This window comes from Pantherophis guttatus, chromosome 5, assembly GCF_059756535.1.
Source record: "Pantherophis guttatus breed Tessera chromosome 5, ASM5975653v1, whole genome shotgun sequence".
Classification (NCBI taxonomy): Eukaryota; Metazoa; Chordata; class Lepidosauria; order Squamata; family Colubridae; genus Pantherophis; species Pantherophis guttatus.
The window spans coordinates 129,214,533-129,240,055 of NC_142067.1; the positions used below are offsets into that span (position 1 = coordinate 129,214,533).

A 25,523-nucleotide genomic window follows, 5' to 3' on the forward strand; every position below is an offset into this window, starting at 1 on the left:
ATTCTTTCGATTCACACAATATTTCCTGTGCCAAATGTGACTTGTGTGATTTTGGCCAAACTGTAGAATGTTTCTTTCATCATTCCAAATCACTTTGTTGGGAAAAAGTTTCAGGTTTAATCAAAGCTTTCTTACAACTTCCCTGGACAACAATTCCTGTAGTACGATCAAAGAAGAGAGTTGCATCCTGTGCTGATCGTTGTTTGATAAGCTACGCTTATAGAACTGGAGAGAACTTACTCTAGGCCAGGTAATTTTTCAGAAGGCCATTTCAATAAATCTGTGAATGCCATTTTTCACTTTGGACCAGTTTTCCGCCAGCTCTAGTAGAGAGGTCTGTCTATCTATCTATCTATCTATCTATCTATCTATCTATCTATCTATCATCTATCTATCTATCTATTATTTATATGCAAGGGACGCAGTGGCTCAGTGGCTAAGAGCAATCGAAAGGTCGGCAGTTCAGCGGTTCGAATCCCTAGTGCTGCATAACGGGGTGAGCTCCCGTGACTTGTCCCAGCTTCTGCCAACCTAGCAGTTCGAAAGCAGTTAAAAGTGCAAGTAGAAAAATAGGGACCACCTTTGGTGGGAAGGTAACAGCGTTCCGGGCGCCTTTGGTGTTTAGTCATGCCAGCCAATGACCAACAGAGACGTCTTCGGACAGCGCTGGCTCTTCGGCTTTGAAATGGAGATGAGTACCGCCCCCTAGAGTCGGGAACAACTAGCACAGATATGCGAGGGGAACCTTTACCTTTACTTATATATCTATATCTATCTATCTATCTATCTATCTATCTATCTATCTATCTATCTATCTATCTAATATATGTCTTCTAGCTTTTATATTTATATATAATTCTGTTTACTACAAACAGTCTTTTTTCAAATGCAGGCTATTACTAAAAATGTCCTTAACAGCCTGCCAGAAATTCCATGGATAAGATAGAGTCTTACTAGAGTTGACAGAAAGCCCAGAAGCCAGGTTTGCAGAGAAAATTCAAACCCAATGATCAGCGAACGGACGGACGAACACATGTTGTTTTCTGCAGCTTTTTACAAGCTGTGTGCAAACTTAAATAGGCTAAGGGAGTGGCCAATTAGCCCCAAGTCTTACACTCCTCCTGAGTAGCCACTCCTGCCTTTTGGCAGCCCTGCGTGCTCGAGCATTGAGAAGAGGCTCCTCCACTTCACTCTCTTCACTTGAAGGAGCCTCTGGAGGTTCTGAAGGCCCTGGCTGAATCTCTGCCTCTGGCACCACATCTTCTTCAGCCTTCTCACTGTCTGACTCGAGTGCTGGCTGCACAGGCTGCTGGTGCGACATCACACCAGCCTCCTTGTCGTCGGGATCAACCACAATCCGCTAGCGGGCCACAACAATATACTCAGACTAACCTGAGCACAACCAAGCCCCCACCTAAACAGAACACACACCCATCCAATCAGAGCACAGCCAACCCCCCATCCAATCAGAGCACAGCCAAACCCCCAACCAATCAGAACACACCTCCAGCCAATCAGAACACAGCCAAGCTCCCACCCAATCAGTTCACACCCCCACTGGCAGTTAAAAGGAAGAAACAGCTGCGATCACACACATTGCTCCTAGAAGCACGAAGCCGAAAACACCAGCCTGAAGATGACGAATGAGACTTTGTCGAAACGTTGCCAAGACATTTCCTTCACTTGAGTCCAACAGTTCTAAGCTTCCATTTCTTAACAATAGTTCTTACAATTGAAATTGCTAGGTGGAAGCATTTATAGATTTTTTTTATCGCCTTTACCTGCTTTGTAAGAGTGAATTATTTTCCACTTCAAATGCTCAGGCAGCTGTTTAGAAGAGGCTGCGGTTGTTGAAAGGAGACAGAACAATTATCGCAGCCGGAGACATGAGGAAGGGAAGTTCCCAATGTTTACCTCTGGGACCATCACCTGGGAACCTACGGAGTCATTCATCTTTGGGGCCTTATTAACAACTTTATGGGGATTTTTTCTTTTTTTTAGGAGTGATATTGAATGAACAAGAAGGGTACTCGGATATATGCAGCCATCTTTGCAACTGTTTTCTTATTTTGAATCTGTAAACAACTGCAGACAGACCTCAAGTATGCATTCAAATGTATAAAATGATGCTGTTCTAGGTTTGTAGGTGTCAGACAGGAGAGATGGACAGTGTAGAAAAGATAGATAGATAGATAGATAGATAGATAGATAGATAGATAGATAGATAGATAGATAGATGATAATGATAGATGATAGATAGATAGGTAAGATATAGTTAGATGATAGATAGAGATAGATAGATAGAGATAAATAGATGATATAAAATAGATAGATTATAGATAATGATAGATGATAGATATATGATATAGATAGATAGATAGTAGATAGATGATTGATAGATAGATAGATATAGATAGATGATAGATGATAAATAGATAGATAGAGATAATTAGATGATATAAAATAGATTATAGATAATGATAGATGATAGATAGATGATATAAGATAAATAGTAGATAGATGAGGGATAGATAGATAGATAGATAGATAGATAGATAGATAGATAGATAGATATAGAGATAATTAGATGATATAAGATAGATAGATGATAGATAGATGATATAAGATATAAGATCAAAACCATGTTGTTCCGCCAGGCTGGGCTATCAATATAAAGATTTTAATTGGTTTTAAATGGGATTTTAAATTCGGGGTTTTATAAATTGGGCCTATTATTTAATAATTTAATTATTTTAATTTTAATTATTTTTTAAAATTGTCTGTCTTTGTGTTTTTAATTAGGCTGTACATCGCCCTGAGTCCTTTGGGAGAAGGGCGGTATAGAAATAAAATAAAATAAAATTAAATAAATAAATAAATAAATAAATAAATAAATAAATAAATAAATAAATAAGATAGTAGATAGATGATATAGATAGATAGATATAGCTAGACAGAAATAATTAGATGATAGATGATAGATGATAGATGATAGATATAGTTGAGATAGATATAGACAGAGATAGATATTGTAGATAGATGATAGAGACAGACAGATAGATAGATGATAGATAGATAGATAGATAGATAGATAGATAGATAGATAGATAGATAAACTGAGAAAATGAGGCTGTAATACCATAGTGTGTAACTTTGATCAGCAGAGGGGGAAAAAAAACCAGGAAAGGGTCACAAGCTTATTTTTCATTTTAATTCTCCACTCACAAATTGGAATCCGCTTTGAGTAAAGCAGAGAGAGAAAGAAAAATCATTTGTTCAGTGTATAAAATGATAAATAAGAATGCTAGACTTCCAGCAGCTCACAGCTACGAAAATACAGAATACATTCATTAATGGGTTTCTTCTAACAATCAGAATTCCATCCATTTCTCTTTTTGCCCCCCGCATCTCTCTCTCTGTGTGTGTGCCTTTGTGTGTGTGTGTGTGTCTTTTGTGTGTATGTGTGTGTGTACATGGTGTGGGGGTAGAGATTGACTTTGTCATGAATGTTTTGTGTTTGGAGGAAAAAAGGAAGAAGAGAAAGATACAGGATAATGAGACATCGAAATAAATAGCATCGCGTTGCTTCTATGTCTAATAAGCACACACCTTATTATATCAAATGCTACTTCTTTGTTCCTTCCATTTTTTCCTAATTTCTTATTCCAACAATGCACTAATGTTTGAGAATGGCTTATTTTATAGATGCAGAGAGCGCCATTGTGAGATCAAATGTTCAATTTAAACCACGTGATTTTATTCAAGATTTATTATTTGGCGCAGAATTGAAAGACCGCAGAAACATGAGAAGAACAAACCAAGGGGAAAAAAAGATATGGAAGAATAAAAGAGAAAGTGAAGGACAGGAAAAAGACCATGAAAAATAACTGCAGGAGCCACTTACAAACATAAGGATTGCTATTTTCACCTCTGGGAATAAGACGGCTCCCTTCTTCCCATAAGCAACCCTTAAGTGGTAAATCCCAAAATCACCAATTCCCTCTGACCATTTTCAGCAAAATAATAATAAGAATAAAAGTCCTTGAAGGGAGTCCAGTCGTTCCCTCCTTAAGCAAACAAACCAATTATTCTATTTCTGCAAACTCAGCCATCTTCGCCACTCACTGCCTCATTGTGGGTATTTCTGCATTCTTACATTTTTGTGGGTATAATAATCTCACTGCATTTACCATATACAAAACCCACCTGCCCATCAGTAATTAATCTTGAATTAAAAATTCAAGAGATATTGTTGTCTCTATCTATCTGTCTATCCTTCTATCATCTCTCTCTCTGTGTCTGTCTCTCTCTCTCTATTATCTCTCTCTCTCTATCATCTATCCATCTATCCAACTATCCATTTATCTATCTCACAGATGTCAAACTCGCAGTGTCATCTTGCTGTCATATGGCTGTCACGAAGTTTTTCCCATTTGCAGTTTGACACCCCTGATCTCTCTCTATCTCTCTCTCTATCTCTCTATTATCTATACATTATCTATCTACCTATCCATATCTATCTATCTATCTATCTATCTATCTATCTATCTATCTATCTATCTCTATCATCTATCTCTTTCTATCCACCCATCCATTCATCTACCCATCCATCCACCTATCTCTCCATCTATCCTTCTATCCATCCATCCACCCATCCATCTACCCATCCACTTATCTATCCTCCTATCCTATCCTATCCTATCCTATCCTATCCTATCCTATCCTATCCTATCCTATCCTATCCTATCCTATCCTATCCTATCCTATCCATCCATCTAACTATGTAACTATCACCTCTCCAATTTATATAGCTGCCATCTCAAAAGCAAGTGAATCTGGGCAGCATACAACAAAATTGAACAATGAATCTGTAAAAACATTAACAACTATTAAAATATTTTTTTTTAAAAAAAATATAAAAACAGATTTCTGAGCCTGAGGCTTTGTCCACAATTATAGCCAACCGTCTGTATCAGGGAAACGGAGCCAGGAAGCTTGGCCTGAGCTGCCCTTGTTAGCACTCTACTGTTTCATAAAGGCGAGTTACCAAAGCCAATCCTTTTCTTAATTTCAGCAGCTACTTAATCTCTCGATAATCAGGAATGAATTAACTTCAATTAAATGACAGAATTACCAAGCTTTATTAGCTTCAGCTGAAACGACTCTGGCTACAATGATATAAGACTTAACTCTTGTCTCCTGTCTACACAGTTGCTGCCTCGACTCCCAATGACAAGTTTCCACACAGCTCAACCATCTTGAGGCAATCAAGTTCCCTCAAAAGAATGATGAGTAGCTACTCTTGCTTGGGGTCTTTGTGTCCTCCTTGAAGACTGGCGTTAGGACACCATGAGAAGATGGGCTCAGAACCATAGGGCCACAGACAAGGAACGCTTACACAAGAGTGGCATCCATCTACTTCACAGTCTAGCAAGATAAGGAGCAACTACCATCATCATCATCATCATCTTCATTTAACAACCTCATAACTGAATGGAGCAACTGAATGGAGCAACTGAATGGAGCAAATGAATGGAGCTAACAGAGTGTTTAGTGGCCGGATGCCAATGCAGATTTGTTCAGCAAATATATTCTCATTGTGCCCAGAGAGAGAAATATTTATCTCTACCTAGGGTTGAACTCACAGCCTCCTGACTGTGAGGCGAGAGGTCCACCTCTAGGCCACTGCTCCACTGCCATCATGCCCTTACTAGATATAAGATACCATGGCTTTCTAATTATGTCTCAAGCCTCTGGGACATTATTCCCACATCCCGAATCTGACTAGCCCCTACTATAACCATAGAACCCCAGACGGTGAAAATATGGTGTTTCTGACAGGCGGTGGGAGACTAGCCTCAATTAGAGAGATTTGGTCCTCTCTAATTGGCAGAGGCCTATTTTGAAGTGGATGTATTTATTTTAGTGTTATAATGAGGCCTGGTCTGGAGGAAGATGGCAATTTGATTTGTGAACTGCCTAGCGATATATTAAAAATATAGAAAATAGGCTATAGATGTTCTGGAAACGGAGGAGAGGGGAGAGGAGAAGGGAGAGGAGGGGAGAGGGAAGTGGCAGGGAGGGAAAGGGAGGGATAGGGGAGGAGAGGAGAGGAGAGGAGAGGAGAGGAGAGGAGAAGAGAAGAGAAGAGAAGAGAAGAGAAGAGAAGAGAAGAGAAGAGAAGAGAAGAGAAGAGAAGAGAAGGGAGTGGAGTGAAGTGGAGGAGAGGGGCGGGGAGGAGATAAGTGGAGTGGAATGGAGGAGATGAGAGGGGAGGGGAGAGGAGGAGATGGGAGGGGAGGGGAGGAAATGAGAGGGGAGGGGAGGGAAGGAGAGGAGAGGAGAGGAGAGGAGAGGGAAGTGGACGGGAGGAGAGGGGAGGGAAGGGAAGGGGAGGGGAGGGGAGGAGAGGAGAGGAGAGGGGTTCCCATCTAATGAACACATCATTCATGTATTACTTAACTAAAATGTTACTACTGACTGTTTGATTGAAGTAATCTCTCCTCATCCCAAAGGACTTACTGATGGACTCCTGCTGAAGCTTCTCCATTTGGTGTGCACTTGAGGTCAACCGTGGCTGCTTAAAACGCTGTAGAGACCCATCCAAACATATACCCAGCTCACCTGTTCCTGCAGGATCTTCAGCATGGCCTGCGTGTGGGAATGCTCTTCTTTTGCTTGTTCGAGTTCCAATTTCTTGTTATTTAATTCTTCCTGGATTTTCAACAGTTGCTACAAAAAAAAAAAAAAAAGAAGGGACATTGATAATTAGGGAGGCTTGATTTATTTAGCCTAGGGCATAACACAGAGTTGTCCAATGTTTCCGGCTTTGAGGACTGGCCAGGGGTGCGGGGAGAAAGGGGTTGGTTCCGTGTGAGCGGGCAGCAAGCACGCACACACATGGACAGTTCAGGGGTGAAATGTTCCTGGTTCAGACCGGATCACCCGATCCGGTAGCGATGGTGGCGGGTGGTTCAGAGAACCAGTAGCAAAAATTCCTGCTCCCCCCCCATGCTCAGCTGAGCCGCGCGATCATCAGAGGCTTTTTTTTAAACTTTTAAAAGCATTTTTTTCTTTGGCCGAAAAAATGCTTTTAAAAGTAAAAAAAAGCCTCTGATGATTGCACAGCTCAGCTGGGATCGTCAGAGCCTTTTAAAAGCATTTTTTTCCTACAACCTATGCTTTTAAAAGCCTCTGATGATCCCAGCTGAGTTGCCTGATCGTCAGAGGCTTTTAAAAGCATATTTTTTTCTACAACCTCTTCGGCCGAAGAGGTTATAGAAAAAATGCTTTTAAAAGTTAAAAAAAAAAAAGTTGGCCACACCCACCCTGTCACATTACCCACCACCACCACCAAACCACGCCCACAGAATCGGTAATAACAAATTTTACATTTCAACACCTGCCACTCATTTAAACGGAGCACATGCATGCACACTCGCCCACTGTTTGTGAGGATGCGCTTGTGCGTGCACACACTCGCCGGACATTTTGGAGGCTTGGTTGCAAACACCTCATGGCCCACTAGTGAGCCATGGCCCACAGTTTGGGGACCTCTGGCATAACATGAAAAAATAAAGGTTTCCCCTGTCCAGTCGTGTCCGACTGATTTCTTGCCTGAGGGAGCCAGCGTTGTCCGAAGACAAACTCCATTTCAACACTGTTACCTTCCTACCAAAGTGGTACCTATTTATCTACTTGCATTTGCATGTTTTCAAACTACTAGGTGGGTAGGAGCTGGAGCAAAGAACATACATACATACATACATACATACATACATACATACACACAAACGTTTCACCTAAATTAAAAACACAATAAAATATAAATATTAAAAAGATCTGTGTTCAAATACCAATGACTAGGCCAGCTAACCATTAAACCGCAGCATCGTTTATTGGAAAAAAGTCAGATACTGGACCCTTCTACAGATAGTCCTCGGTTTACAACCCAACCACCACGGAGCCTGGGATTTATGTTGCTCAATAAGAAATGTGTTAAGTGAGTTTTGTCACTTAACAAATTTGGAAAATACTTGATCCCTTCCTCTCTGTGGCAGCCCCTCAACTATTGGACGATTGCTATCATGTCTCCCCTGGTCCTTTTGTTCATTCAAGCCAGATTAAAGTCAGATTAACAGAGTTGGAAGGGACCTTGTAGATCATCTAGTCCAACCCCCACCCCAAGCAGGAGACCCTACGCCATTTCTGACCGATGGCAGTCCAGTCTCTTCTTGAAAGCCTCCAGTGATGAAGCTCCCACAACTTCTGAAGGCAACTTCTCTTCCATGGGTTGATTGTTCTCACTGTTTCTCCTTATTTCCAGGTTGAATCTCTCCTTGGTCAGTTTCCATCCATTATTCCTTGTCTGGCCTTCGGGTGCCTTGGAAAATAGCTTGACCCCCTTCCTCCTCTCTGTGGCAGCCCCTCAAATATTGGAAGATGCTCTCATGTCTCCCCTGGTCCTTCTCTTCCCTAGATTAGCCAGACCCAGTTCCTGCAACTGTTCTTCATATGTTTTAGCCTCCAGTCCCCTCATCATCCTGGCTGCTCTTCTCTGCACTCTTTCTAGAGTCTCAGCATCATTTTTATAGTGTGGTGACCAAAACTGGATGCAGGATTCCAAGTGGGATCTTACTAAGGCTTTACAGAGTGGTATTAGTACCTCTCTTGACCTTGAAGCCATCTTTATATGTCTTCCCAAGTCTGGAGGAAAAAATCTCTCTCAAAGTCTTGCACCAATGGCGTTTTTCAAATTTGTTCTGTTTTTGCGGCGGCGGCTCGAATGACGGACATGCAAATCACGTCTGCCGGCGTCTTGTGCCTGCTCGGCCTGCCTCCAAACACATTCCCTCTTCACGTAACATGCATTTTCGTCGTACATTAAAACTTTCTAACTCCTCGCCAGCGGGACCAACCACAAAGCTGCTGTCATATCTATCCGGGCTAAAGTTTTATTTGTTGAAGGAGACCCTCTGGCTTTAATAAGACCGGGCGGGGGACGGGTAAGGATTGCAGCCCATAAATAATTTATGCACTCAATCCCTTTAATATAATTAGTCTCTGGCCCGCTGCCATCTCGTTTCCTACAAAGCCATCATCTGAAATAGATTTGTGCTGAGTTGCCAAGAAGACCAAAAAAATGGCTTCTCCCGCCCCCACCTCTGCTGGGAGAGCAGGACCCTTGCAAACTGATGTATCAGCAGTCAAAAGCCCCCAGAGATGAAAAAGGGAAGAGTTGGGGGACCAACTGGGATATTTATTGATTCGTTTATTTATTGGTATCCTGCCTTTATTTTAGAAACAACTCCAGGCTGTGAATATCACCAACGTATCTTCCTCCTCCTAGTTTCGACCACAAAAACAATCCTGTAAGGTAGGTTGGCCTGAGAAAGATAGAGAGAGACTGGCCCAAAGTCACCCAGCTGCCTTTCATGTCTAAGGCAGAACTAGAATTCCCAGTCTCCTGGTGATTGACCCAACGTCACCTAGCTGGCTTTCATGCCCAAGATGGGACTAGAATTCAACAGTCTCCTGGTGATTGACCCGAAATCACCCAGCTTTCATGCTTAAAGGGGAACTAGAACTCCAAATCTCCTGGTGATTGACCCAAAATAACCCAGCTGGCTTTCATGCCTAAGGTGGGACTAGAACTCCCAGTCTACTGGTGATTGACCCAAAATCACCCAACTGGCTTTCTAAGGCAGAACTAGAATTCCCAGTCTCCTGGGAGATTGGCAGAACTAGAACTCCAAATCTCCTGGTGATTGACCCAAAATAACCCAGCTGGCTTTCATGCCTAAAGTGGGACTAGAACTCACAGCCTCCTGGTGATTGGTCCAAAGTCACCCAACTGATTTTCATGGTTATGACAGGACTAGAACTCATCCTCTCCTGCTTTCTAGCCTGATGCCTTAATCACTAGAACAAACTGGGTTACGGGGGAAATTCTAAGGCTCTGAAAAGACTTTCAACTTTTCCAGTCCAATATGGAGCCCATATATTCAAGGGGGTGACGGAAGGGACCTCAATATCCATTACTTTGCCTGGAAATATACAGTATTTGTGGAACCTAAGTTAAAAACAACTTCCTCTAAGCCATTCCCTGTATCTTTGCTTCCATCAACACTTTCATTTGCATCTGCAAAGAATTTCTCACTATATTAATCTAATTAAACCGAAGAACAGAGCCCCTGGTTAATGCATCATTCCATTTGCTTGTTAAAATTTCTAAAATGTGTAAAAGATGTTCTGGATAAGACATGGTTGAACTTTGGTAAGAGGAGGAGGAGGAGGAGAAAGAAGAAGAGAAGGAGGAGGAGGGGGAAGAAGGAGGGGGGAAGAAAGAAGAGGAGGAGGAGGAAGAGGGGAAGGAGGAGGAGGGAAGGAGGAGGGGGGAAGAAGGAGGAGGAGAAGGAGGAGGAGAATATGGAAAGAAGCAGAAGAACGGAGATGTTTTTGTTGTTGTTGTTTTGTTTGACAAAGAATATGAAAAGACGCCATTAAACTAGTAATGATGAAGCATGCAATTGTTTTCCAATGAAGCGAAATGCTACAGAAATCCAAGTCTCCCCCCCCCCCCGCTCTGTGTGTGGAGGAAACACAAAGGACGGATACGTGGCAGATCCCCGAGGAAAATGGATGGTATGAAGAAATGTGCCATTAATTGCAGTTAGCTGGGCCTTGGCGTTTGGGTCAATACTGTCTTGAAAACCTCAGGCCATCTATCACTTATTAGCCTCATCTTCAGCCAAGGCTGCTTAGCCCTGGAAAAAAAGTTCTTCACTTAAAGATAAACTTCGAAAATGAGTCAAAACTTCTAGATCTTCCTTGGTTGGAAGTAGTTGGCTAGGGAGAGAAGCAAAGACTGTTCCCGGTTAGGAAGATGGATGGAGGAGGGAGAGAGAGAGAGAGGGAGGGAGAGAGGGAGGGAGAGAGAGAGATATGATTAGATAGATAGATAGATAGATAGATAGATAGATAGATAGACAGACAGACAGACAGACAGATAGGAGAGAGAGAGAAAGAAAGAGGATAGATGATTGATGATTGATAGATGATGAGAGAGATTATTAGATAGATAGATAGATAGATAGATAGATAGATAGAGAGAGAGAGAGAGAGAGAGAGAGAGAGATGATAGATAGATAGATAGATAGATGATAGATAGACAGATAGATAGATATAGAAGAGAGAGAGAAAGAGAGAGGTGATAGATGATAGATGATTGATTGATAGATGATAGATAGATGAGAAAGAGAGAGAGAGAGATGAGAGAGAGATGAGAGAAAGAGATAGATAGATAGATAGATAGATAGATAGATAGATAGATAGAGTGAGTGAGTGAGTGAGTGAGTGAGTGAGTGAGTGAGTGAGTAAGCGGGCGGGCAACAACACTTAGACTTATATACTGCTTCACAGTGCTTTTACAGCCCTCTCTAAGCAGTTTACAGAGTCAGCCTCTTGCTCCCAACAATTTGGGTCCTTATTTTACTGACCTCGGAAAGGATGGAAGGCTGAGTCAACCTTGAGCCAGTCAGGATCGAACTGCCAAACTGCTGGCAGCCGGCAGTCAGCAGAAGTAGCCTGCAGTACTGCATTCTAACCACTGTGCCACCACCATTTAAATTTAACTTTAAACCCATTAGATGGAAAGGAATGAAATGCAGTGGGTTTTTGAAGATAGCTTGGGGAGGGAGGAGTGTGGGAAAATCCTTTAACACCTGTAAGGAATGTCTTCGCTGCTTATGGGGTGTACTCAGCTCAGCCTCATACAAGGAGAAAGGAAAGATAAGCTAAGAATGGAAGCAGAATATTGCTGCTATTCAGAAGTAACAAAAAGAGAACGATCATTTCTCTGTCTCTCTCTCTCTCTCCTCTTAAAAGCCACTCAGAGTCTGTTGGAATGGAGCGCTATAATAAATGTAATGAAAGGAATAAATACACAGGGAGCATCCAATGTGATGTAGTATCGTCCGTATCAGGAAACATTTGTCAGGAAACATCTCCGCAGAGAGCCCAGGAGAAGAAGACAAGCAATTGCTGAGCTTCCTGCTGAGATTATCATTAACTTGACATTAATGGTGCTTTCCAAGCAGAGAAGACTGGTGTGTGTAGATATGCACACACACATCTCTGCATACAGTGGGGTATATATACCGATAAGCAGGAATGTCTATGGAGATTCTCTGTCATCCAGCTCATGCCTGTCCCAAAGGTGCTTTTTTTCAAGAGGCAACTGGACTTTGTTTTTTCTTGAAGACATTTCGCTTCTCACCCAAGAAGCTTCTTCAGTTCCTCTTCAGACACAGCATAGGAGAACAAACCCATCAGGACAAAATGCAGCAGTCCATCTGCATTTGAAAGACCAAGGCCTGAGAGACCGCCCTGAGTCCTATTTGGAGAAGGGTAGTATAGAAATTTAAACAAATAAAATAAATAAATAAACAAATAAATAAATAAGAGGCAACTAGAATTTCTGGTTTTTTTCTTTGAAGACATTTCGCTTCTCGCCCAAGAAAGTTCTTCAGTTCTTCTTCTTCGGAATTGAAGGAACTACTTGGATGAGAAGCAAAATGTTATCAAAGGAACAGAGATTCTCACTCATCCAGGTGATGGTTTGTCCCCAAAGGTGCTTTTTTCAAGAGGTGACTGGACTTTGTTTTTTCTTGAAGACATTTCGCTTCTCACCCAAGAAGCTTCTTCGGTTCCTCTTCAGACACAGCATAGGAGAACAAACCCATCAGGACAAAATGCAGCAGTCCATCTGCATTTGAAAGACCAAGGCCCCTCTTTTGAAGACAGCAAAGCCCACATTTTGGGCAGGGAGGACCACTGGTTTGAAAGAGGGGTCCAAGAGGCCATCTAGGTCAAAATTGAACAGCCCTCCCTCAACAGAGGGGGAAAGTGGGTGGGTTGCCCTCGGTTCAGACCGGTTCACAAGAACCGGTAGTAAAACCGCCGTGAGGCTCCGCCCACTGACCCGGACGTCATCATAGGTGATAGAAGATGCAAACCGGTAGTAAAGATAAGTAGAAACCATCCCTGGGTATGACACCATCTATCTCCTGTCTACAACACAATCCTTTCAGCAGTTCCCAGAAGGCTCCACACCCATTTGCACCACTCAGGTGACTCTGAGGACACAGATAGACCTCCAGGTGACCTTAACGACTCTCTAAAAGGATGCAAATGACCAGCTGTCTGCAAGGAGTATCAATCCTTCCATCCTTCACCATCCCAGTCAGAGCTGAAGAAGCTTCTTGGATGAGAAGCGAAAGGTCTTCAAAAGAAAAACCAGAAAGTCCAGTTGCCTCTTGAAAAAAGCACCTTTGGGACAAGGCAACAAGATGTCATGAAAGACAAGTTGAAGAAGCTCTGTATCCTTCAGAAATTTCTTACAATGAGGACAGGTGAACTGATGGTGTATAACTTGTCATAATGGATGGACAAAGAGAGAAGCAACCTAGAACTCAGGAGAAATTTCCTGACAGTGAGAACAATCAACCAGTGGAACAACTTGCCTTCAGAAGTTATGGGTGCTCCAACACTGGAAGTTTTTAAAGAAGAGATTGGACAGCCATTTGTCTAAAATGTTATAGGGTGTCCTACTTAAACAGGGGGTTGGACTAGAAGACCTCCAAGGTCCCTTCCAACTTTGTTATTCTGTTCTGTATTCTATATATTGGAAGTAAAGTTATGATATTAGATGTGGGGGAGAAAACCCATCTTCCAAAGCATTTCTGAAGTTTGGTTGGTGGCTAAGACAATGTAAGAACCTGGAAGGTCCCACCTGGTTAAGTTCTGGTTAACAAGGGCCGTTAAACCCCAAACATCTTTCCACCTCCCTTCCTACTACCATGTGGAATTTACAGGCAACATGCAACTAACTTTCCACAATGTAGGGCACATGCTCTTATTAATTTCACTGTTTCTGTTTTAGCTTTGGAGGAAAAATGAGAACGGATTTCTCTGTCCATTCTTCTGTACCCATCTCTCAATAGCTCTACTATACCTGTTTTCAATTTACAGAATAAGAAGGCATTAGTCTTTTAGCTGGCTGATGGGACTTTTAATTTAATGGGAAAAGGTTGCTGACAGAGGCTATTACTCTCGCTCACGTAAACAATTGTCTGTAGGCCAGAAGAACCTAATTGACGGACAAAACATTTCTCTTGCCTGTCTCTGGTCTTTGGCTTTGGGTTGCGCGGATGAAGTCTGGAGACCTTTGCAGGAAGTCGTTCTTTTTTCCCCCCATAGGCCACTAAAACGGTTCTAGAATTCCACGCGATGCTGAAGAAAACACACTCTCAGAACGATTTCCCTGAATTGGGAAGATCACATGTCTGTCTTTAAAGTTTGCAATCCTTCGTTTCGTGAGTTAGAGGGTTTTAATCCGATTTGACGGGAGGGAGCTGACTGTAATCTACTGTGACCAAACAATGTTATGCAAACTAGATCTTCTTTGAGTCAGTTCTTAGGAAGGGGACCTCTGGGTAGAAATGGAAGGAAGAAAATGAAAGCTCTCTACAGACCACAGGTTTATTTATTTTATTTGAACGTATTTATTTGCACATATTTATATGCCACCCTTCTCCCAAAGGACTCAGGGCGGCGAACACAAGCAAAAACATACAATAAAATCTGAATTAAAACCAATTAAAATCAAATAATAATAAATAATAAAACCCAAGAATCAGAATCAGCCCATTTGTTGAAATAGCCAAGTCTTCAGGCCTCGACGGAAGGAACGGAGATCAGGCGCCATCCAGAGCTCAGTGGGTAATTCGTTCCAGAAGGTAGGGGTGCCCACAGAGAACGCCCTACCCCTGGACGTTGCCAGACAACATTGTCTGGTCGATGGTACCTTGAGGAGAGCTGCCCTGTGAGAGTGGATAGGATGGTGGGAGGCAGGCAGGAGATGGTCCTGCAGGTACCCTGGACCTAAGCCATGTAGGGCTGCTCAACACCTGGAAGGACTGGCATCAGTCTTGACCGCCTCAAAAGGCTGGCATCAATCTTGACCACCTCGAATGCTGGCATCAATCTTGACCATCTCCAAGAGCTGACATCAATATTGAGCACCTCAAAGGACTGACAATCTTGACCACCTGGAAGGAAGGGCTGGCATCAATCTTGACCATCTCAAAGGACTGGCATCAATTTTGACCATTGAAAAGGCTGGCATCAATTTTGACCACCTGGAAGAGCTGGCATCAATCTTGCAAGTCTCAAAATCCTTCTTCCCTCCCTTGCCTCTACTTTCCAGAGAACGATGGAGGGTCTCATCTGAGATGCTTTCCCTGCCCCTTCTGCGGGCTGAGATCAATGAATCAATCAGAATATAGCTGGAAGGGATCTTGGAGGTCTTCTAGTCCAACCCCCTGCTCAAGCAGGAGACCCTCTACCATTCCAGACAGGTGGGCTGTCCAGCCTCTCCTTAAAAACCTCCAGTGATGGAGTACCCACAATTTCTAGAGGCAAGATGTTCCACTGGTTAATTGTCTTCACTGTTAGGAAGTTTCTCCTTAATTCCAGGTTGTTTCTACTTCTTTGATTAGTTTCCATCCTTTGTTTCTTGTCTTGCCTTTGAGTGCTTTGGAAAATAAATTGACCCCTTCTTCTTTGTGGCAAACCCTCAAATACTGGAATACTGCTATCATGTCCCCACAAGTTCTTCTTTTCTTTAGACTAGTAAAGGTAAAGATAAAGGTTCCTCTCACACATATGTGCTAGTCATTCCCGACTCTAGGGGGCGGTGCTCATCTCTGTTTCAAAGCCAAAGAGCCAGCGCTGTCCGAAGACGTCTCCGTGGTCATGTGGCCGGCATGACTCAACGCCAAAGGTGTACAGAACGCTGTTACCTTCCCACCAAAGGTGGTCCCTATTTTTCTACTTGCATTTTTTACGTGCTTTCAAAGTACTAGTTTGGCAGAAGCTGGGACAAGTCATGGGAGCTCACCCCATTACACGGCACTAGGGATTCGAACCGCTGGACTGCTAACCTTTCGATCGACAAGCTCAGCGTCTTAGCCACTGAGCCACCACGTCCTTTCTTTACACTAGCCAAACCCATTTCCTGCAAGATGTCTCATTGTTGTCTAGGAGCGCCGTTTCCTTCCTTCTGTGTCCCAAGGTTATTCTCACATCCCATTGACGTGAGACAGTAGCCTCAATCACCCTTTCAGAAGCAACGGCCATTTCAACCTTCCGGCTAGAATTCTTGGCTTCTGCAAAATTGCTTTACGAATTGTCCTTTGAAAACTTTTCACAGCCCTACGAAGCAGCACTTAGAGGCCGTCAGGCATTGTAACTTTCTGTTTTCTTAAGGAAGTTTTCCAATTTTGTGTCCGATATGATTCATAGAAGAGCTGACTTTTGAAATGTTGAACAACTTTCGGTCATGTACTTGGAAGTTAAAAAAAATCCCAGGCTGGTGGCAGAAGCGATGTTTTTTTCGTGATTAGGACAGCTGAAGTCTCTGGTTTTGCAAAGTCATCTGGTAGTTATCATAAACAGGCTTAAGGATCATATATATATATATATATATATATATAAACCTTTTGGCAAAAGTACCTACAGTTTTCCAACACGAAGGGAAACAGATTAAACACAGATTCTCTCAAAGATTATAACATCAGACATGCAAAAGCCGAGGAGATGGATGTTATTTTTCCCTTTAGTGGCGTGTTCTGGAAACATTTTTTATGAGAACATCAAGTTTCACTGATAATGGAACCGAATCATTTCAGATTTTGGATGCCTCCAGAAAGAGAATTCTATCCAGATAGAAAGTGTTTGGGTAGGTGGGCCTCGATTTATGACCAAATGGAGCCCAAAATTTCTGTTGCTAAGTGAGACCATTGTTAAGTGAATTTTGCCACATTTTGCGACCGTTCTTGGCACAGTTGTTAAGCGAATCCCTGCATTTTTTTTAAGTTAGTGACCTGGTTGTCAAGTGAATCTGTCTTCCCCCTTGATTGTGCTTGGCAGGAAGTCGCCAAAGGAGATCACGGGACACTGCAACCGTCATAAATGTGAACCAGTTGTCAAGCCTCCGGATTTTATTCACGTGACCGTGGGGATGTTGCAACCATCGTAAGTTGTAAGAAAAATGGCTGTAAGTCACTTTTTTCAGGGCCATTGTAACTTCAAATGGTCACTAACCGAACTGTTGTAAGTTGAGGAGTATCTGTATAGTATTTTTCCCCCTAGATATTCTCAGAGAGCAAGGCTGCCTGGGGAATTCTGGGACTTGAAGTCCATGCATCTCTCTCTCTCTATCCACCTATCATCCATCTATCTATTATCTATCTATCTATCTATCTATCTATCTATCTATCTATCTATCTATCATCCATCCATCTATCATCCATCCATCTATCATCCATCCATCCATCCATCTATCTATCATTCATCCATCCATCTATCATCTATCCATCCATCCATTTATCTATCTATCTATCTATCTATCTATCTATCTATCTATCTATCATCCATCCAACCATCCATCCATCCATCCATCCATCCATCCATCCATCCATCCATCATCTATCTATCATCCATCTATCTATCTATCTATCTATCTATCTATCTATCTATCTATCTATCATCCATCCATCATCTATCATCCATCCATCTATCATCTATCTACCCATCATCTATCTATCATCTATCTATCTATCTATCTATCTATCTATCTATCTATCTATCTATCTTTCTATCTATCTATCTATCTATCTATCTATCTATCTATCTATCATCTATCCATCCATCTATCATCTATCCATCCATCATCTATCTATCTATCATCCATCCATCCATCCACCCATCCACCCATCCATCCATCCATCCATCCATCCATCCATCCATCCATCCATTCATCCATATCTATCTATCTATCTATCTATCTATCTATCTATCTATCTATCTATCTATCTATCATCTAATTGATCATCTATATCATGTGTATCTATCTATCCTATCCTATCCTATCCTATCCTATCCTATCCTATCCTATCCTATCCTATCCTATCCTATCCTATCCTCTCTCTCTTTCTATCATATATCTTCATCCCTCCCTCCCGACCCCTACCTCTATGTCATGTATCTACCAACAGAGAGAGAGACACATATCTACTGTATAACACATTTTTATAAAGAATATGAAACAGACAAAGAGGCAATTTGTAAGTGCTAACACCTGCTGATCTATTTCTCTAGATTTGCTGTGTATAAATCAAATTTATATCAATTTATATTTAAACATATTTAGAACGAAGAGTGGGACACAAATGCTTGGCAGGCTTAAAACCAGTAATGGGGCACGTGACGTATTAAAGATCAATATTGACTGTTCATTGGCAGAAGCTTTGCTGCAGCGTGAAAGCAAAAAACATCTGTTTATGGAAGAAGAATAAGGCAATAATAATGGAGGTTTCAGACAAAGGAGGCTTCCCTGATACTGTATATTAGCCTCGGGAGACTGCAGGTACCTACGGCTAAATTAGATTAATTTTTAACCTTACCAAGCAAAAGGTTTGTTCTTTTGTTTTAGTCTTTGGGGTAGTGTAATGACCTGCCTGGAAAAATGGCATAGCACAGCTAGTCCTTGACTTATGACCACAATTTAGCCCAAAATTTCTGTTGCTAAGCAAGACCATTGTTAATTCATATGGCAGGAGCTGTATTGGCGCAGTGGTTAGAAGGCAGTATTTCAGGCTAATTCTGCCGACTGCCAGGAGTTTGATCCTCATCGGCTTAAAGTTGATTCAGCCTTCCGTCCTTCTGAGTTCGGTAAAATGAGGACCCAGGTTTTGGGGGGCAATAGGCTGAATCTGTAAACTACTTAGAGAGAACTGTAAAGCACCGTGAAGCAAGATATAAGTCTAAGTGCTTCCTTCCTTCTTCCTTCCTCCTTCCTTCCTTCCTTCCTTCCTTCCTTCCTTCCTTCCTTCCTTCCTTCCTTCCTTCCTTCTTTCCTCCCTCCCTCCCTCCCTTCCCTCCCTCCCTCCTTCCTTCCTTCCTTCCTTCCTTCCTTCCTTCCTTCCTTCCTTCCTTCCTTCCTTCCTTCCTTCCTTCCTTCCATGGTGCACAGTGGTTGGAATGCAGTATTGCAGGCAAACTCTGCCCACTGTCATCAGTTCGATCCTGCCCATGCTTTTTTTCAAGAGGCAACTGGACTTCCTTGTTTTTCTTTGAAAGTACAGTTGCCTCTTGAAAAAGCACCTTTGCAACAATCAGGAGCAGAAATTCTCTCCCACTTCTGGAAAGATGTGTGCGCTTCTGTTCCAAGATTTTTAGTAGATGGGTAAATTACTAAGGTAATTATTTATCAGATTTAGTTGAGACTGGGATTTCCGGGGAAGAAATGATGAACTGAAAAATAGTGGCTGAATGAAGAGCCAGCATGTAGAGCTTATTCCTCTCCAGACAAGGAGAAGGCCTGAGATCACCCACAAGTGCTCCGGATGCTTGCTCCTCACAAGAAGGCACTATCTCCAGATGGTTTAGAGCTCTGAGAATTAAAGAAGTAGCTATCTTGCTCAAAACCCTTTATGGATCCTCGGTAGCGCAGTGGTTAGAGTGCAGTATTGCAGGCTACGTCTGCTGATCACCGGCTGCCAGCAGTTCGGCAGTTCAAATCTCACCAGGCTCAAGGTTGACTCAGCTTTCCATTCTTCTGAGGTGGGTAAAATGAGGACCAAGATTGTTGGGGGCAAAAGGCTGACTCTGTAAATGGCTTAGAGAGGACTGTAAAAGCACTGTGAAGCAGGATATAAGTGCTATTGCTATTGCTAACTCTGCCCACTGTCAGGAGTTCGATTCTGACTGGCTCAAGGTTGACTCAGCCTTCCATCCTTCTGAGGTGGGTAAAATGAGGACTAAGATTGTTGGAGGTGAGATGCTGACTCTGTAAACCGCTTAGAGAGGGCTGTAAAAGCACTGTGAAGCGGGATATAAGTCTAAGTGCTATTGCTATTGTGCATTTCCTTTTCTAATCACTTTCAGGAATTGCTTGGCAATTGCTTTGTAACTATAAGGAATCTTTGAATTGACAGATTTCACAGCACCAGGTGACTTTCCGTCAATCTTTAGTGAAAGACATTTTAAATACAATGTGTGTGTGGAATAAATAGCAAAAGGGAGATTAGAGTGTTAATTTTGCAAACTTACAAAAAGAGTAAGGGTCCAAAGTTAAAGTTTTGAAGAAGAACTTTGTGAGAAGGGACAAAGAAAAAACGAAGTTTAATTTTAGGAGATTATTTGAAGGGATTAAAGATTATTACAAGTAAAAAGAAGGAAGATAAAGTTGGTTTATTTGTTCAGGATTAATACAGATACGTTATCTCTGGTAACTCTTAATGAACTTTTGATCAGGATTGGAACGGTGAGACTTTAAGGATTTGCTTATAGATAAGACATGAGATTTGGGGGAAAGAATTCATTTGTTGTATTTTAAGGGTAGATGATAAATTCCTAAAATTCTTTTACACTTCTGAGGAAAGAAAGTCACCCCTTTATATATTTCTCCTTTTTACTACATTTCTATATTTTCTATTTTTATTTCTATTATTTTCTTTTCCACACTTTTTAAAGTTTTATTCACTTTTTTTTTTTAGTTTGCCTTAGGTTTTATCTTTTTAGTTGTAATGTTTAATAACATTATTATATAAAAATTAGTTGAGTCTGGCTTGATTCTGATTCACATGTAAGAAAGATGGAATATCTGTCTTGTTTTTTAAAGCCAGGGGAATGTAAGTGATGAAGGCTTCCTTCGGTACTAAAATGTCATAGATGTATAATTCAATTCCATCTTAAGATCAGGTAAAGAAAATCTCATTTGTTACCATGGATACGAGACATTATTTCCATTTGTTCGTTAGAGGCTTCATACTGGGTACGAAATTAAAGTGTAACGGAGTTTTATGGGGAAAATTAGCTCAGAAATGGATAAGTATAATGGAAGAACTGCCATTAAATTGAATGGATTTTCATTTTCAGATCATATCAATTGCAAGATGGTTACTGCAATCCGATTGCTGACATCTAATAGTATGTATGTATGTACCGTGTTTCCCCGAAAATAAGACATATCTTGAAAATAAGGCCAATCGGGCTTATTATACACCAACTACGCACCCCACTCCCGCGGCCGGGCATGACAGGCTCCTGCCCCTCGCTTAGCCACCTGCCCCCTTTAGAGTGCAATTTGGGGGTGGCAGGTGGGGCAGGCGAGAAGCGGGATGCGCATCTTACCTTTCCAGCACCGTCGCGTTCCTCGCCATTCTGTCCAGGGAGACAAGTTGTAAAAAAACCTTTCTCGCGAGTTCAAGGAGTTTGGCTGAACTCGCGAGAAAGGTTTTTTTTTTAACAATGTGTCTCCCTGGACAGAATGGCGAGGAACGCGACGGTGCTGGAAAGGTAAGACGTGCGCCCCGCTTTCCCCCACCCCACCTGCCACCCCTCTCAATAAAGAGACGGTGGGGAAGGGAAGCAGCCCGGCTGCTGTTGCCATTGGGGGTGGGACGGGACGTGTTGGGCTGCGAGACTGCGAGCACCATCACGTTCTGTCCAGGGAGATATGTTGTAGAAAAAACTTTCCCACGAGTTCAGCCAAACTCTTTGAACTTGTGAGAAAGCTTCTCAGAGGAGCCCTGTCATACCCGGTGGTGTGGCAGAGAAGAGACGGCAAGGGGAGCCACGTCTCGCTCCACGCGTCTCGTTTCTCCTCTGCCCCACTGCCAGAAACTGTTCTGCCCCAGCTACGGATCCCAAAGAACACAGCACACACAAACTCTGAACCAAACTTAGTTTACTCAAATAATGCAGTTTTAGCAAATGCCGGCTGTTAATAAGCGTTCTTAACAGCCTGCCAGAATTCCACAGATAAGATAGTCAGAGTCTTACTGGAGTTGGCAGGAAGCCCAGAAGCAAGGTTGCAGAGACATCCTAACGCGATGATTAGTAAACTAAAGTTGTTTCCTGCAGCTTGTTACAAGCTGTGTTCTTTCTTAAATAGGGTAAGGGCGTGGCCAATTAGCCCCAAGTCTTACTCTCGAGGAGACCACCTCCTGAGGAACCACTCCTGCCTTTTGGCAGCTCTGCGTGCCCATGCATTGAGAAGAGGCTCCTCCTCTTCATCCTCTTCACTTAAAGGAGCCTCTGGAGGTTCTGAAGGCCCTGACGAATCCCTGCCTCTAGCACCACATCTTCTCCAGCCTCCTCGCTGTCTGACTCAAGCGCTGGCTGCACAGGCTGCTGGCACAGCACCACACCAGCTTCCTCGTTGTCAGGATCAGCAACAATCCGCACAGGCCGCTGGCGGGCCACAACAGAAACGAGTCTTTGTGAGACTCGTTGCACTGCCACCTCGTAGAGCTGGACTCTGCAAGGCTTGTGCCGTTGTATGCAGGAACTGCAGCACAGCCACGAGGTTTCACATACTGGCACAGCCGCAAGCGGCAGGACACCAGCTGTGCCGGTATGATGAAGCTCATGGCGGTGTGGCAGTTCATGTATACAATGGCACAAGTTACAACAGGACTGGGAAAAGGCACTTATGACCATTTTGTGAATTCTAGTTCCCCCTTATCTATGAAAGCCAGCTGGGTGAATTTGGACCAATCACCAGGAGTCCATGAGTTGTAGTCCTGCCTCAGGTATGAAAACTAGCTGGGTGGCTCTTGGAACAGAACTCAGCCTTCCTACCTGCCACTTCACAAGTGATGGCACCCAACCTGGAGATGTTTCTCCATTCCTAAGAACACCATCAAACTTCAACTTCCCACCGAACAAGATCGGGACAGGTTAAGACGTGTTAAGCAGATGTACCTGTTGCATTCCTTGGACCGTTTGCTGCAAAAACTGGAGTTGCTGATCTTTTGTCAAGCTCTCCTCGGTACGAAACAGCTGGCCCTTCTCTTGCTTGAGAAGTTCCACCTCATTGCGGTAGGCATCGAGTTGCCATCGGAGACTGTCGTTCTCTTCCTTCAGGGCGTAAGCTTGAACGGCTAAGGCTGAGAGAAGGAACAGGGTCGGTAATTAAGATAGAAGAACAAGATCTGACAGATGTTATGCTGGGACAAAGAAAGGGACAGGAAGTTGCAGCTGCTCCTGTCAAAGAAATGAAATCAATGCTCTCTTGAGTTGGCTCATTGACTCTGTCTTCTTCTGCAGGATTATAGCAGTCTGTGAATTAACCAGGGAATGTCCAAGATCAACTGTCCATTAGATAGAAAGCTTGGTTGTTTTCCTATAGATGTTTCATTACCCAAATATCATCACTGCTAGTAGAGAGTCATAGCTAGCACTGATGATGTTACCTAGTTTAGTGATAAAACACCTGCAAGAGAACACCCAAGACCTCACAGTCCTCCTCCTCCTCTTCCTCCTCTTTCTCCTCCTTGTCCTCCTCCTCCTCCTCTGCTCCTCAACCTTCCCCCCTTCTAATACTGATGATGCTACCTAGATTGGTCATGAAACGTCTGCAAGAAAACAACCAAGCTCAGAGAACACCCAAGACCTAACAGTCCTTCTCTTCCTCTTCCTCCTCCTCCACTCCTCAAACCCTCCTCCCTTCTAGTACTGATGATGCTACCTAGTTTGGTCATGAAACATCTGCAAGAAAACAACCAAGAGCACCAAGGGCCCCTCATTTTAATCCTGAGCTATAAAGATTGTCAGAGTTTTGGCAGCGTAACTAGTAGTATGAGATAAACCCAGGAGCAAAACACAGCACACAGCACACAGAGCCTTTTATATAAATAACAGTGGTTTTATCTACAGTGAAATATTTACTAACCTATGCATGGTTAAATACCTTTACAGCTACTGATACAACAAAGAGCAATGATACACATGACGAGAGAACAAGAAGTACAATGCACGAGGAGAAGGCTTGAGGAGAAGGTTGGAGGAGAAGGGACGCTCTCTAATGGTTTCCTTTAATGGACGCCCTCTAATGGCTGCCTTATTCTATTGCATCAGCTTCCAGTTGCTTACAACTTCTCATCAGTTTACAGCTATTAACTCTTTATATCCTGACAAATATTTTCCTTTATTGGTACTTCTCTGTCTGGTAGACACCCCTCCCCAGACACTCAAATAAAACAGTTTCCATACAGACTGTAAACATGGCTGAGGCTTCTAAGAAAAATATAATCTAATATTATAATTATAATATTATATTATAATCTAATGATTGGATTCCCAAATCCTGATTTAAGATTTCACACCAAGTAATACACTGTTTTTTGCATGAATTCTATTTTCTTTAAGCACCAGGCGTTCAATAACTCAATTCTTCCGCCAAATCTTGGTGGACATGAACTATATTTTACAAGGAAGTCCCTAACTATGGTTGGGTGGGATATTTGATTTTAACCACAGAAGACACACAAATAGAGCTGAACCAAACACTTTTTCTCCTCCTGCAGGAAAAAAAAGCTGAAAATTAAAAAAAATGTATCCAGGATGGTATTTATTTACAGCTTAAGAATGGATCTTAATATTTGGAGGTTTTTAAAATAATGTGTTGATTAATTTTCAACATAAAACATTAAAAGGCAAGCTAGTGTAAAAGAAAAAAGGGAAATGGAATAGCAAAAAAAATAAATAAATGAAAGGGTGACAAAAACATTTATTTATTTGTTTAATTAATTAATTTGTATATTGCTCACCTCACTATCCAGATGTACTGGAAAATACATCGAACAAATATATAACAAAAATCTCTGACTTTTTTCTAGCACAGAGTTAATAACGATACAAGAAGCTCTCTCTACATTTAACTGAAAAAAATAACAATCTTTATACTACCTTAAAAATACCAGCCTTTAAACTATCTTAAAATGCTACTACCCCACATTCTAAAAACCCAGTGTTAATATTTTGGAATTGAAATTTATTTATTTATTTATTTATTTAATTTTGTTTATACACCGCCCTTCTCCCAAAGGACTCAGGGCGGTGAACATTGAAATGTTTACATCCTTTTCAGAAGAGTTTATCTTGAACATTACTTCAAGAAAAAGGTATTGGAGCTGTTGTGCTTGGAGAATTTTGACTTGGAATCCAAACATGAAAACTTCTAACAGAATAATAGAGTTGGAAGGGACCTTGGAGGTCTTCTAGTCCAACCCCCTGTTTTAACTTCCTGGTTCCTCAGCCCAAGAAATACCAAATATCTTGGTATTTGGTACCGAATCTGCAGAAAAAGATGATTCAATGACGGCAAAAATAACACGTGAAAATGTGCCTTCCTCCTTATTGAACACTGGAGTTTCCTGAACTTTTTTTCTTCATATACTGAATTAATTTAAAATTATTTCTTAGCCTTTTTTTCTGCTTTTGGTCTCATTTATCCAACCATTTTGGTTCACAGATGCCAATACCAAATTCTGATTTTTCAATCCGCCTCCCGGCCTTAATTTGGCTCAATATTCTCCTTGAAAAACATGCCTGACCTTGCAGTAAAATCTTTGCACGAGGAAAAAAAAACCAAAAATATTTCAGATCACAGA

The 25,523-nt window shown here is 42.0% G+C and overlaps 1 protein-coding gene across 14 annotated transcripts in view; it reads right to left on the reverse strand.

Moving 5' to 3' along the window:
* Positions 1–25,523, reverse strand: part of ENOX1 (ecto-NOX disulfide-thiol exchanger 1) — a 427,344-nt gene that overhangs the window by 20,420 nt on the left and 381,401 nt on the right. For all 14 annotated transcript variants that reach the window (XM_060686501.2, XM_087895594.1, XM_034416422.3 and 11 more), the window contains 2 exons: positions 22,834–23,018; positions 6,625–6,732 (listed from right to left, as the gene is read on the reverse strand). In XM_060686501.2, coding sequence (XP_060542484.1) covers positions 6,625–6,732; positions 22,834–23,018 — 293 coding nt within the window. The remainder of the gene's footprint in view (positions 1–6,624; positions 6,733–22,833; positions 23,019–25,523) is intronic.